This window comes from Zea mays, chromosome 3, assembly GCF_902167145.1.
Source record: "Zea mays cultivar B73 chromosome 3, Zm-B73-REFERENCE-NAM-5.0, whole genome shotgun sequence".
Classification (NCBI taxonomy): domain Eukaryota; kingdom Viridiplantae; phylum Streptophyta; class Magnoliopsida; order Poales; family Poaceae; genus Zea; species Zea mays.
In genome coordinates, this window is record NC_050098.1 from 201,166,674 (window position 1) to 201,180,100 (window position 13,427).

The following is a 13,427-nucleotide window of genomic DNA, read 5'->3' on the forward strand; positions in this document are numbered from 1 at the left end:
AGAAAGAACGTCTGTACAGTGCAGGAATCTAGGAAGGGACCCGTCCCAATGTTTTAGCCGGTTGACAAAATAAAAATCACTAGGACACAAAATTGCCACTACCAGATTCTGTCGCGCATAATAAAATTTGCTAGCTCAACCCAGAAGGAATACATATATTATAAAAAGAATGACAAATAAACGGTATTATTATATAAAAAAAATCATGATCCTCTCTTATACAGGCAAAAGAGAGGCACCCTAGAACAAACAGAACGAACATAAATATCCCCCTCTCCTCTCTCTCTGCGATCCAGATCGCAGGATTCGTCCCTCCATCTCCCGCGATGCGCAGCACGATCCCCACGCCCTCAGATCACGAGGAAGGCGACGAGAGAGACCAGAGCGGCGACGGCCCACGCCCCCGGCTTGCCGCCAGGCAGCCCCGCGGCACCGCCAACGGCCGGCGCGGGGGCTGGGGCCAGGCTTCCCAGAAGTGCGTCCTCCTCCAGCTTCCTGCTGGCTGCCGCGGACGCGACCAGCGCGAGGAGCACCGCGGCGAGGAGGACGGCGACGGTCTTGGTCGAGGCGGCCATGGAGACAGACGACGAGAAGGAGCTCTCTCTGAAGATTGGGCGCCGGGCAAGCAAGAAACCGAGACCGCGGACTGGACTGGAGAGGGGGCTCGGCGGTCGGCTTCTTGGGCTCGCTGCGGCGCTCGAGGGGAATTGGGAGTGTGCGGATGCTGCTTGTGGGGGAGTGAGTGAAGGCGGGGACGCGGATTTATAGGTGGGGGTGGGAGTGGGACTGTGGGACGAGAGGAATGTAGCCGTTGGGTGTGGGGGCTCAGGTGACGCGAGGGCAGCTTCGGAAACGTTCGAATTCGGCGGGGCGGGCGGTGGGGACCAAACCAAGCCCAGCCCCAGACAGACTGGTGGTCGTTGAGTGGAGTAGCCGTTAAAAGTTGAAGGCGCATGCACGGCCCGGGCCAGCGGTCAGCCGTAGCAGCAGCAGCAGCTAGCCGTTGAGGCCGGAGCGGTCACGCGTGCCGGCGGAAAGGAATCCAAGGGACGGCCACGGGCGCATGGCACACAGGAGACAGCCACACAGACACAGGCGACATGCTTTGCCGAGCTGGGAGCCTGGGACCATCGTCCGTGTCCGCGCATGCTTCTTGACTTGTTTTTCTGTTCGGTTTCGAGTGCGCGCGTTCTACGATCCGGGCTCCATCGTTTTCAAACGTGTTCCCTTCCGCACCGGGCACAATCATGCATGCAGTAGTGCTTGCCAAGCAAACGGTGTATATGGTACGAAGTACGACGAACTAGTTTCGAATGCTTGTTTTATTACCTCTGGACGAAATTTATGCTATTTCGATGTTATGTTAAGCAGGTCAGATCGTCTTTCTCCATGGCCACATATATTTGATGAACGCTGTTGTGCCGTGTACTGCATGAGGATTTCTGGGATCTGTGAGACGCCAACGCCGCCACCACACGTCCACAACAGCCTGATTTTGATCTTGTTACCCTATAATAAGAAACGTAATTAACATAAAACAAAAATAGATTTAAGATGGGCCTAGCCCAGAAGCAGCAATGCTAGAAGGCAATCAGCGTTGCCTGCTTTACGATATAAACTGCCGAAGGCCCAGTGTCTGACAAATCGAGCCCGTTCAATATTCCTGGGCTGAGGAGCCGGAACTGGCAGTAATTTCTGCCCTTCCTGTCTTACTCGCTCCGGTGTACTGGGATCCGTCCTCCGTTCTAATGAAGGGACCGGATCGTATTGATGCGCTGCAACGTACAGTCGTTGCTCCACGCGGAGTTTCCGCACATTGAAGAAGCACGATGATGTTTTTAGAGTATTTGAAGCTCCTAACTTTTAAAAAATAACACAATGTCTACTCCTTGGGACGATACATTAATTTGATAAAATATTAGTGCACAACAATTATATGAAAATGAGTAATATATTAGCATCAATCTTAATATCTCATAAATTATTTATTATTATGTCACAAATTATTACCAATAACCAATACAAATCTAAAGTCGTGATCCGGAGCGCCGCCTCCTCTCCCTCTCCTGTTCAACCACGCATCGTCGACGACAGTGTTTCCTCCTCTCTCTCGGTTGTTCTCTTGCCCCGATGTTTTCATAGGGGCTAGCGGTGGAGAGTCGCGACAACAGTTTGAGGTGCTTAGCAACCAGGGAAGTTTGATGTTCTCTATGGTAGTGCGGAAGAATTTGAGTAAGTAGGACGGAGATGGAATAGTAAGGAGATTTTAGCCTATTCAATCTCTTTCGGTATCCTTGCTTCTAAACAAACTCTGAGTGATAGATTGTTAATACACTTAGGGCTAATTTGGGAGCTACAAAACCGGATGAGATTGAAGGAGCTAAAATATCTTTCTTATTCAATTTGAATGAGATGATTTAAGCCATTTAATCCCCTCCAGTTTTTGGACTTCCAAACTAGTTCTTAAGGTCTAATGAAGCTCCCGGTCCCCATCGTCCATCAAAATCTTGATAATAGATGAAGTTTAACTATATCTAGTCTTTGGTAGGAGTCGTATCTTCGGTGCAGAGGTTGAGAGCAACACTCGTTGTCGCTGCGGGATCCGGTACGGGGAACGCCGGTGTCTGGACATCCTCCATCTTCTCCTTATTTTCCCTGCGTGTTAGGGTTAGGGATATTCTCAGGCTTGGTCTTCTTCTTGACTGAGCCAGATAACACCTATCTAACATTAAGCACGAGGTGATTTTGATGAAGAATTCAAGGACGACGAAGGACCATCAAAGACTGGATTCATGAAGGAAGCAGAGCAAACCTATTTCTGCTTCATTGTTTTGGTTCATGCAGAGGCTTCTTTGTCGTAATCGGTAGGTAATACTTCTTTGATTCTTTCACTTTGGATCATCAAAAGGCAAAGCTCATTGTGTCGACAATGATAGACCGCCGGCTTTATGGAAAACCATAGAAAGGGATTGAGAACATATGTGGTGCATATAATACTTTGGTGTAGATATGATGCTAATAAACTAACAAAGTTCAAAAAAAATCTAAAAAAAATCATACATATTCTTTACATCCCACTCCAAGTATATACAAAATTTTAAGTACGAATTCGTTATACTTTAGCTGTAATAAAAAAGAGATCATTTTAGCCAATTTTCTAATTTAAAATTATCAGAAATTTTATCTTTTTATTACTGCTAAAGTATAACGAATTTAAACTTGATATTTTGTATATAATTGAAATAGGATGCAAAAAATATGTATGCTTTTTTTTAGATTTTTTGTAAACTTTGTCAGTTAATGTGCACTCTATGTACCAAAATCTCATTTGCACTTATATGTTCCCTTTACCACCACCACGCGCGGCAATGTGGTGGCCAAGGCAATGGACTAGAAATCTAGTTTTGGTCTGAAGTTTTGAGCTTTGTCTTCTTCAGCCAATATGAAATCTTGAGACCCGTGAGCCTAGTGAAATGTTGAATATATTGTTTTAATAATTGAAACAACTGATATACTAAATCTACTCTAAATATTGTGAATGAGACATGTTAAGTCTATACCCAAAGGTTGAGGAAGGTGACAACTATATAAGGATGACGAGGATCGCAAAGGAGAACAAGTGTTCAACATTGAAGGAAAAAAACAAAATACAAAGCCTCAAGACAAAGACATAAGCTAAAAACCTGGTGTTACGAATCTTAATGCCTTGTCCTATAGTTTTAATTATTTTTTAAAAAATAACTTAATACAACCCCAAAAATTGTTTTATTTATATTTAAGAACAGATGGAGTATACTGAGGGGGGGGGGGGTACGGTATATATTAAGATAAACATTGGACAATTGATGTTGCACTTTACTCTTTTCTAATATATTGAAGAGATGATCTTCGAATAATTCTGACATCTCATATTACAAGCTAGGGCAAACAAGCCACACAATACCATACAACTGCATGTCACCAATGAAGTAACACAAGCAATACCATGTAGGTTCTCGTAGCTTTTTAACCTAAGCTCATATCACTCAACAAACTTCAAGCTTACTACCAAAACTAGTAAGCCTCCAACTAACAGAAGAAGTTATACATCCATACTTCCCAAGACCACTGGCACCGAGAGATTCAGATTTCAGAACAACACCATGCCAACGACACCAACAATGCCAAGAACCAGCCCAATACTTGCCTTCAACCCAGCCGCGGCGTTCAATGCCCATACCCGGACATCGTCAATCACCGGGCCACACAGCGAGCTGTGGTCGTCACTCCTCGTGTTGTAATACACGCTATAGAACGCCACACGTGTTCTCTCAGCGCGTGCAGTGAACGTCACATTCGCAGCCTGGCTGGTGGCGTTGCCCATTGGGGAGTAGTGGAAGTTCTGGGCCTGATCCCCCGCGAATGCCATGACGGCCATTGGTGGTTGGCACGAGTCCCCCGCCGTGCCCAGTGTGAACGTCAGGCTGTAAACCTTCTGAGGGGTGGTCTCAACCATCTGGGAGATGATACCTTCCTTGCCTGACAGAAGCTCAATGGCACGCTTTCCCTGGGGAACCTTGTACTCATCAGAGTCTATGTAGCGGACGGCGCGGTTTGACTCGATCATCCAACCAGGTATGGCAGACGTTTGCTCGTCAAGGTTAGTTGGGAGCAGCACGCCGAAGCTCGTGTTGGGGAACATCCATGGACCCTCCTCAAAGTCTCCATTCAGCACCACGTTATCTGTTGACAACAGAAACAACATCTCATAGCCTAAGAAATGAGCTAGAACACTTCAGATTGTGCAAGACTTTGCTGAAATCAACCATAACACACAGCTGGAATGAAATTGCAATTTTGTGTTAACTTCTAATAAGTCTCATACCCTTTGGTTTGTCTGGGGTGAAGAGCTTCTTGACGGCAACGTTGTCTAGGATAGGACCACAAGTTGGATCATCCTCCATGCCAGGGTTCATGAATTGAAGATGTGCCTGCTCTTCCGTCGCCTGAAAAGCCAACGCGTACGCATCCCAGCCTTCTATGTTGTACAACGTCTGCAAGTCTACTGTCTGAGACACGCCACCTAGCACGGAAACATTCAGTGCCTCCAGTTGTGCACATGTCCGGGCAGCACTGAATGTGATAGCATACTCCGAACCCTTCTCAACGTCCACCACCTGCCCAACGCTAGCATCATTCCCTAGCCTTACTGCATGGTCCCCTGCCACGGAAATACAGATGTTTAAGCACAACTACTGTGTGTGTGTGTGGTGGGTGGGTGGGGGAGCTCTGGAGGGGTACCCTGTGGAACAATCAGGATCATGCCACCCTGGTGTTGGCCTGCTGAAATGAGTTCAACCGTGCCGTTGATCGTCCAACCAGGGATTGACGATGCACCCTCAGCAACAGAAGCAGATTTTACAAAACCACCACTTGGTGCTGTCTCAAAGTCACCATTGCTGAGCAGGCCTGTAGTGCAAGAAGCCAAGAGATCACTAATCATTGTAAGTGTAAATTTAGTAATAATTTCACTACAATCACGATACTGCTCACTTCTCTGCTTAACATAAAAAACAATATTATCTACTTAATATCTGCTCCATGATTTGTGTAACTTTGCGATCAAGATACTATGCTGGTAGAAGAAATTATAATAAGATACTAGCTTTGCATTTGTTGCATAGGATGAATATTAATTTTGACCAGTGAAATCTAGTACGCTAAGTGATAAACTCCCTTTATGGCATAGTAGGTGGTAAACGGTTTTACAGTCCATAAAGAATTAAATGACACTGAATAGACCCAGCCAAGTGCATGGTAGTATCACAGTGAGGAAAGCCAACACGGATCTCATCTAGGGTATTCTTACTACTGCATGGTAGTATCACAGTGAGGAAACCCAACACGGATCTCATCTAGAGTAATTCTTACTGGGACTATTTTGTGCTCACTATGCAAATTCAGATGGAACAAACAATCACAGTAGAGTTTGAGAAGGTCATTTCATCTCTCATTTCAAACTCCACACTGTAAACAGCAAAACAGTGTTTTGCATGGTCTGCTGGCCATAGCCTTAAACATGAATGAGAAAAGTACAGTCTCAGGCAAATGGAGAAAAACAGTTAAACTACCCCCCTCCCCGAGTAATCATTTTTTTCAACGCCAAATTCAGCAGTGCCTACTGACAAAGCACTAGGAAAACACATCGATTTTTTTCTATTGTACCTCCAACGCAGTTCATCGGGGTAGTACTACTACTAGACCACTTTACCATGCTTCATTGTTCTCACAAGGACGGCCATGTGACTATGCCCATCGATCTTATGTGGTGAGGCCGTGAAAGTGAAACATCTACCAACTGTCCTCCAACTGGGTACCCCATGTAGTGGTCCAAAGTCCAGAGCACTATAGATCATGGCGTGGATGTGTGGTGATGAAGGTACGACATAAAAAGATAGGCATGGACCTCCACGGCACTGGGCCATCCTCTGAACAAGTTATTTGACCCTCGCGAACAGGGTTCAATGAGCGCTCTGCAGCAGTATGCAAAGGTCAGCTGTGCCTTGCTGCTCCCTCTAGATCTGAGTTTACTACAGCAGCCCGGATTTCCTTTTGACTTTGATCTCGCCCTTTAGCGGTGGTGCCATAAATAAAACACCTATTGAAAGTGAGTAGGCGCGTGTTTCAACTTTAAAATAATTAAAAAAACCATGGATTTATTTGTGTAAACTACGTTTGTATGTGTGTGTTGCATTGTTTCACATCCAGCAGAACGTCTTTCTCAGCTTGCAAGGCAGCTCACTTTACTGTCACCACCCATTTTGAAACACAAAAATACATCACATGATTCGCATCAGCAAGTGCGAGCCTTAATAAGTGGATGAACTGCAAGAGCGAGCTCATGCAGTATATAGCAGAGAGAGATGAAAGATTTGGTCCACTTCCGTTTTGGGGCAGAGCTGGCACAAGCAACAGGGCGCGAAATTTTTACAGCTCAGCGGTTCACATTTTTTGTCTGAACTCAGTATGCCCATAACTGCACTGTGTTTGAAGCTACCTAGTATCTGGTTGATCCTCGCTGCCTGTGAACAACCATTTAGAAAGATGTTACTGTGCTTAGGAAAGGAGGAGGATCATCGCTTTGCAGTTTGCGGAGCGCCTCCCCCCTAAGGCCTAAACCCAACCAAGTGCACAAAGTAACGTTCTTGTACTACATCAGACAGGCAAACACTAGTGCCAACACTACTTTTCCGCTACCCTCCTAAATTGTTTTTTTGCAGAGTATGCTCGTAAGCTCAACAGTCTGTCAAGAGAACGGAGCTGAAACCCCCATTTTTCTCAGCCGGTGAGATCTGGCGCGGAGGCAGGCAGAAGACAACCGCCCTCGAAGCTCTGGCTGAAGATTGCGCAACGATGCGAATCGAGCCGGCTCCAAATGAGCGGTTGCGGCAGCAAATAACACATTTAAGAGCAAAACATCGGTGAAGCAAGCATACCATCCTCCACCGGAGCCGCCGAGGCCGGGCGGACGGGCGCCGCCAGGAGAAGCAGGGCCAGCAATGCAAGTCTCTTCCTCGCCGAATCTGCCTCCATCTCCTCGCCCCCTCCGCGCTCCCTCGCAGCTCACCTCCCTCCAACCCAGAGCACAGGCTGCAGGGGACGGGGTGCGAGCGAGACTCGGAGTCTCGGAGACTGGAAAGTGAGACCGGGCTGGGCAGCGGGGACTCCGGGGAGATAGGAGACAGAAGGGCACTGCGCTAGACGCTGGTTGCTGCCAAGCCCGAACGGCGCCGCGTCCTCCTCGTCTCGTCTGGAGGCAGCTCTGCTCTGCCCGTCCCACGCCCACGCCCTGCTTTTTATTTTGGGGTCATACGCTGGTGCCTGGGCCCTGGTGGTGGTGGCGATTCCCTTTTCCTTTGCCACTCTCTCTGCTAATATTCTATATCGAGACTAGATAAGTGACCGTCCGTTACGACGGGAAGTAAAAAAATTATATAAAACATATATCATGCTAAAGGAAGATCTTGGTAGGATCATTGGGGTCAACATATTTTATCATATATCAAGTGTTTTGCCAATTCAGTTAACATATATCAACTCACGTATGACATATCCTATCATACACATTGGCAGAAAATAGCTATCACAACACAATTGATGGTAAAAGTAAATATATCTATCTCTACTAATATTAAAAGGAATAACATAGAGATAGGAAGTGTTATCACTTTTATCATGTATTTGTCCCATGAATCGCTTGAACTGATGCTGACAAAATACAACATGTTTATTCATTACTTTCAGGATCATCTCACTCCGAAATGTCTAAAACACGGGCACATGAGGATGAGACAAATGGAGAATACATATGTGCCTAGCTCTTTTGAGTACTTGTGAATTGTTAAGCATAGTTAGGTGCCCATGTGTTGCATTTTTTTGAACTTCTCGTCCAAGGTAATTGTATATCAGCATAATCAGTTTGATGGGCTCCAGGATGTGTATCACCACAAATGTTTTTAAGTATTTCTATGTACCAACAAAGTTGACTGAAAATATCTCTATCTTTATATATCCTTGATATACTGCAAATGGCAAGCTTCGACATGGTATATATTGCAAGATGAAGTGTGATTTGATTCGAGTGAGCTTCCTGTTGGTGGTTTCTATATCCTTCTGGAACATAATGGAAACAGAACAGAATGACCTATAGGATGTCAATGACAGTTTAACTCAACCAAATGATTAGTTATGAAACCAAAAGGTCTGACCAATCAGGACAACAGGAAGTGACAAATAGAACCATATTTGCAGACGTAAATGTGCAAAAGAAAAAATAATGATAGATCCCTCCAAACTTATGTGTCGCTAGTGTAATGGACAAGGGGTCACAATTCACAAAGACTAAAGGTAATAAAAGAGGCCTAACTTTTGAGGTAAAAATCAGCAAAAGCAAGAAACTAAACTACAACTATAAGTGTGAGGTCAGAAGCAAGACACGTTCTCCGTTCTCATGGCCATGTTGCAGGTCGAGTAGATTGATGCAGCGGCGGCTTACACCGCCCACTCGCTCTCAGAAATATCTGGGTTCTTCAGCTTCCTGATGACATATTTCAGTTAGACACTTGCTCAAGCATTGAGTGGAATGGATAAAGCAAGGAAAGGCAAACCAATTTTTGGTCAAAATGTCATGATGAACTAACCATAGCTCAGCCATAGGTCCTAGCAGAGGAGCTTCACAGCTCATGTGTTTGAGGCCTTTATCACAATTCGATTGCATTTCTTGCACTTGCTTCAATCGGTTCTCCTGCAACAAGTATTAGGCAATCAGATACTCCGGTCATTCATGTATATACTCTATGAGCATATACATTTTACAAGTAGTATGAATATGGCTATGTACCAATAAGAACGATGATTATATATACAAATCATTGTGATCAGGAAAAACACACTATAGATAGCAGATAGATAGCAGTTTAATGAACACCAAAGTTATAAGGTCAAGTTGATTAAACTTTCATGCAATAAATATTTTGTTGATTGCAGATAGATAACAACATTGTAAATTTGAACCCATTTAAACTCAAGAATAACTGAAAGATCAAGCATCCGAATGTCTAATAAAACCACTCATTAAAGTTCAGATCCATAAATACGAGTGAACGTTAACAAACTAACCCTTATGAAGCATAAACACTAATTTATATAAGTCATACATAACTATAATGAGCACAAATAAAGGGACATGCCAACAACAGGAGTAACAATGTAGACTATGGTAAATTAATAATTTTTAGGACCACAAAACATATCTGAAATTTCCAGTCTCCAGTTATAAGGTCAAGCTGATTAAAGTTTCATGTAATAAATATTTTGTTGATTGCAGATAGATAACAGCATTGTAAATTTGAACCCATTTAAACTCAAGAATAACTTGTATGTGATTTATGTGTTAATTGACCATGATAAAGTGTTAGCATTAGTTATGTAATCATAGTGTCCCATCCCTGAGTGTCCGTTGGTTTAGATTTTATTTCCAGCTGAGCCAATGAACAGTTAATACTTAATAGCGCCATAGCGGGATGTTGTGTTTATAATCTATATGTGCAGTAAAACAACATAAGGTAAATAGGTCAAACAAACACAAGGCAGTGAAGTTTACCATGTTTCAGTTGTTTGATATAATGCTAACACTTTAGCATTATATCAAACAACTGAAACATGATATGTTGACACTACATAGTGTCAACATAAGGCAATTTTGAATGATAACATAGACCATTAAATTGGTTTCACAATAAGTACAGATGAAAGTAAGTACAGTAGCAACAAGTTTTACCTGGAAAAGGTGCAGCATAAAACCATATCCAGGCTCACACTTAACAGTGGAACCAGGCTTGACCTCGAGACCTGCAAACATCGAAATTCATTGGCATCACGTGCTATAATAATAAGACACTAAATAAACAGAACTCGTTCATGTACGATTTCAATCATTTAATCTACTCTTTCCTAACACACTGGGCAAAATCACCATGACCATACTGATCATCACACATAACAGATTAAACATGATATCAGTGCTACTAACCAGATCACACCATTACAAAGATCACATTAAACAGATTAAATATAATCATTGCAGGAGTGCCATCTTGATCACAGTCAACACATAGTATTAAGAAAATGGGCACGACAATAGCCTAACACATGACAGTTCCTTCACAGGAATTTCCACGAACACAAGGCACACACCAGCAAATCGACCAACTACACCCGAAGTTTCCAACTAACAGCATAGAGGAATTGATCAACAAAACAGCGACGCCCCTTTTAGAGATGGAAAGGGGGTTAGGGTTTAAACGTTCCTGGTCGCCGCACTGGCCACCGGGGGCTCACTTGGCCAGCATCTGCGCGGCAACCGCCTCCTGCTGCTGCTGGTAGTTGATCCGGCGGCGGAACAGCATGATGTGCAGCTCCGGGCGGTGGATCACGTAGTGCACCCACCCGCGGCTCTGCTGCACTCTGATTGCGTGCCACTCGTTCTGCAAAGAAGAGAAGGGGGAAAATTCCCACACCAAAAAAATCATCTAGGCATCAGATAACCAAACCAACAGGGCAATAACGCAATCAATAGAAATGCAGGTGGAACTGCAGGCGTTTACCTCAGATAGGAGGCGGTTCTTGAGGAGGAGCTTGGTGACCTCGGGCGGGAGGACGACGTGCCAACGCGGAGAAAGGGGTTAGGGTTTGCCACCCACAGCGGACGGAAGATACGGGAAAAGGTGCACATCGTGGCGGCGAGGGTTTCGTGCTTACCTGTACTCGTAGGTGTCGTCGAAGTACTTCTCAGAGTACTGGATTTGACCCATGTCCACCAACGCTTCTCGATCAACTCCCCTATAGAAAGATTCCCGGATTTTCAGAAAACCACCTACCGGATCGAACAGAAACCAGCACAAATCCACGATTCATAGAGGGACGTTTCGCGGAGTCACGGAGTCGCGGAGAATACGAGAAACCGAAGGAGTTGGGGGTGGGGAGAAGAGGGGAGGCGATGCTCGTAGTACCTTGGAGCAGATGCGGTTTTCCCCACCACACGCACAGAGCAGATACTATTAACACGCACAGAGCAGATATGGGGGCGACAGCGCGGGCGGCTGCGCTGCGCGGGCGGCGGCGCGGGGAAGGAGGCGGGGGCGCGGGCGGCTGTGCGTTGCGCGGGGAAGGAGGTGGGGGCGGCTGCGTGGGGGCGGCTGCGCGCATGTCGGGGATGGAAGCGGGGGCGACTGCGGTTGCGGGAGTGGGATTGGACGGTGGGGATAGACGCAATCGGACGGTTGGGATACAGGCAGGGGCACGGTTGTGCCTGGTCTACACTATCGTCTTAATGATTAGTAGAGACTAGGATATATACGGTCAGAATAAATCATTTCTCGTTTTTATTTTTATATTTTTGATTTGGAAACGGATTTGGATTCAGAATGGTTGGAAACGGGATTGATCACGAAATATGTGGAATGATGAAAACAAACTAATTCGAACAGTGATGCATCAGTAACAATTGAAAATCGGAAATATGAAATGGAAGTACCGTCCATACCATATATAATATCATCAATAAACAACAATTACATGATAATAACTATATTAATATGAGTAACATAATCACATAGCAATAAATTGACAATATGTCTATAAAAACATGTAACAAGTTAATATCAATGTATAATTCATTAAGTAGGCATGCACAATTGCACAAGCACACTGACAATTTATAAAAATCAACCGCGCATGATACAAATACTCAAGCTGAAAATAATCCCCTACTACAGCTCAAAGATCAATATGGTCGTCCATACCACTAGGATCACTGTCAATATATTTGTTTTCTCAATCATAGTGGTTATGGTTTTTGCACTCTATGTCCTTGTCATTCTTTAGTTTTGCATACAGAATTATGGGATATTCCCTCCGTCCCAATTTATAATTCGTTTGTCTTTTTTTGTTAAGTTTGAATGACTTGTCTTATTTAATTTTTTTAGAAAAAAATGAAAACTATGAAGCCATATTTAAAGTATATTATATGTTAAACAATATCACATGAAAAAATAATAATTATTATGAATATACATTGGAATGGTGGGAGTATCATTTTGCATATGGAAATATAGGATACATCGTGTGGACAGGGCAGTGGACCTGTAACAACATAAAAATGAGGTATACCGTATTTGTATACGATATAATCGTGTATTAATATGAGATATACGAAAATGATCAAGATATGGCCTAAACTGTTTTTGTTCCGTTTTTGTTTTTCTCTTCCCATTTTTCGTACTGTTTTGACATTTGTCCAAAAATATGAAATCGAGCGAGACAAATTTAATCGGTGTGGATTTTTTCCAACCATTTACATCCCGAGAGAATTCCCTCGCTGCCATATAAATTTATAATAATCCCTTTAAAACTATAGATTTCTCTCGTTACTGCCGTTTATAATTTTGTATCCTTCATTGTTAAACTATCTCTAACATCTCACATATATTTATACCTATATTTAAATTATAGTTTACGAATATTACAGTCTACAGTGCAGAACAGTGTATAAACAGTATTTTAGACAAACTATAAGTAAACTGATGAGCACGGTTTTAATATAATTTTATAGGTAAGTTTTATTATCTCGATTATCATTCATATAGATAATTTATTCTTTGAAATTTCATTCAGAGAACAAAGTACCGCTATAAAATGCTTTCTTCTAATCTCGCAGATCCTGTCCCTGTCTAGTGCGTACTGTGGCAACACCGCAACAGTGGCCCATAACTCTACTACTGCGGGTTCTAGACTAGAGGCGAGAGTGCGCCTGCCTTTCGCTTTTTGCAGCCGTTTCGGTACCACTTTGTCGAGCACGGAAAAGGGGCATGGTGCTACTGTGCTGTGTA

At 43.8% G+C, this 13,427-nt stretch overlaps 3 protein-coding genes and 1 long non-coding RNA gene across 5 annotated transcripts; all 4 read right to left on the bottom strand.

Moving 5' to 3' along the window:
* Positions 1-155: 155 nt before the first annotated feature.
* On the bottom strand, positions 156-735 carry LOC100274757 (uncharacterized). Its single transcript, NM_001331232.1, has one exon. The coding sequence runs from the start codon at positions 573-575 to the stop codon at positions 351-353; it is 225 nt and encodes a 74-aa protein (NP_001318161.1). The 5' UTR covers positions 576-735; the 3' UTR covers positions 156-350.
* A 3,107-nt stretch (positions 736-3,842) lies between these two features.
* LOC100276100 (uncharacterized) lies at positions 3,843-7,891 on the bottom strand. 2 transcript variants are annotated; one of them, XM_020549617.2, is made up of 4 exons: positions 7,476-7,891; positions 5,281-5,448; positions 4,865-5,188; positions 3,843-4,722 (listed from the first exon to the last, which is right to left on the bottom strand). In XM_020549617.2, exons 1-4 carry the CDS (start codon positions 7,570-7,572, stop codon positions 4,130-4,132), a joined length of 1,182 nt encoding a protein of 393 aa, XP_020405206.1. In that variant the 5' UTR covers positions 7,573-7,891; the 3' UTR covers positions 3,843-4,129.
* Positions 7,892-8,887: 996 nt separating this feature from the next.
* LOC118476736 (uncharacterized) lies at positions 8,888-9,287 on the bottom strand. The gene is made up of 2 exons (XR_004857346.1): positions 9,180-9,287; positions 8,888-9,076 (listed from the first exon to the last, which is right to left on the bottom strand). It is a non-coding gene; the product is annotated as an uncharacterized lncRNA (long non-coding RNA).
* Positions 9,288-10,685: 1,398 nt separating this feature from the next.
* LOC109945322 (cyclin-dependent kinases regulatory subunit 1-like) lies at positions 10,686-11,369 on the bottom strand. Its single transcript, XM_020551175.1, has 3 exons — positions 11,300-11,369; positions 11,145-11,206; positions 10,686-11,024 (listed from the first exon to the last, which is right to left on the bottom strand). Exons 1-3 carry the CDS (start codon positions 11,349-11,351, stop codon positions 10,875-10,877), a joined length of 264 nt encoding a protein of 87 aa, XP_020406764.1. The 5' UTR covers positions 11,352-11,369; the 3' UTR covers positions 10,686-10,874.
* Positions 11,370-13,427: the final 2,058 nt, after the last annotated feature.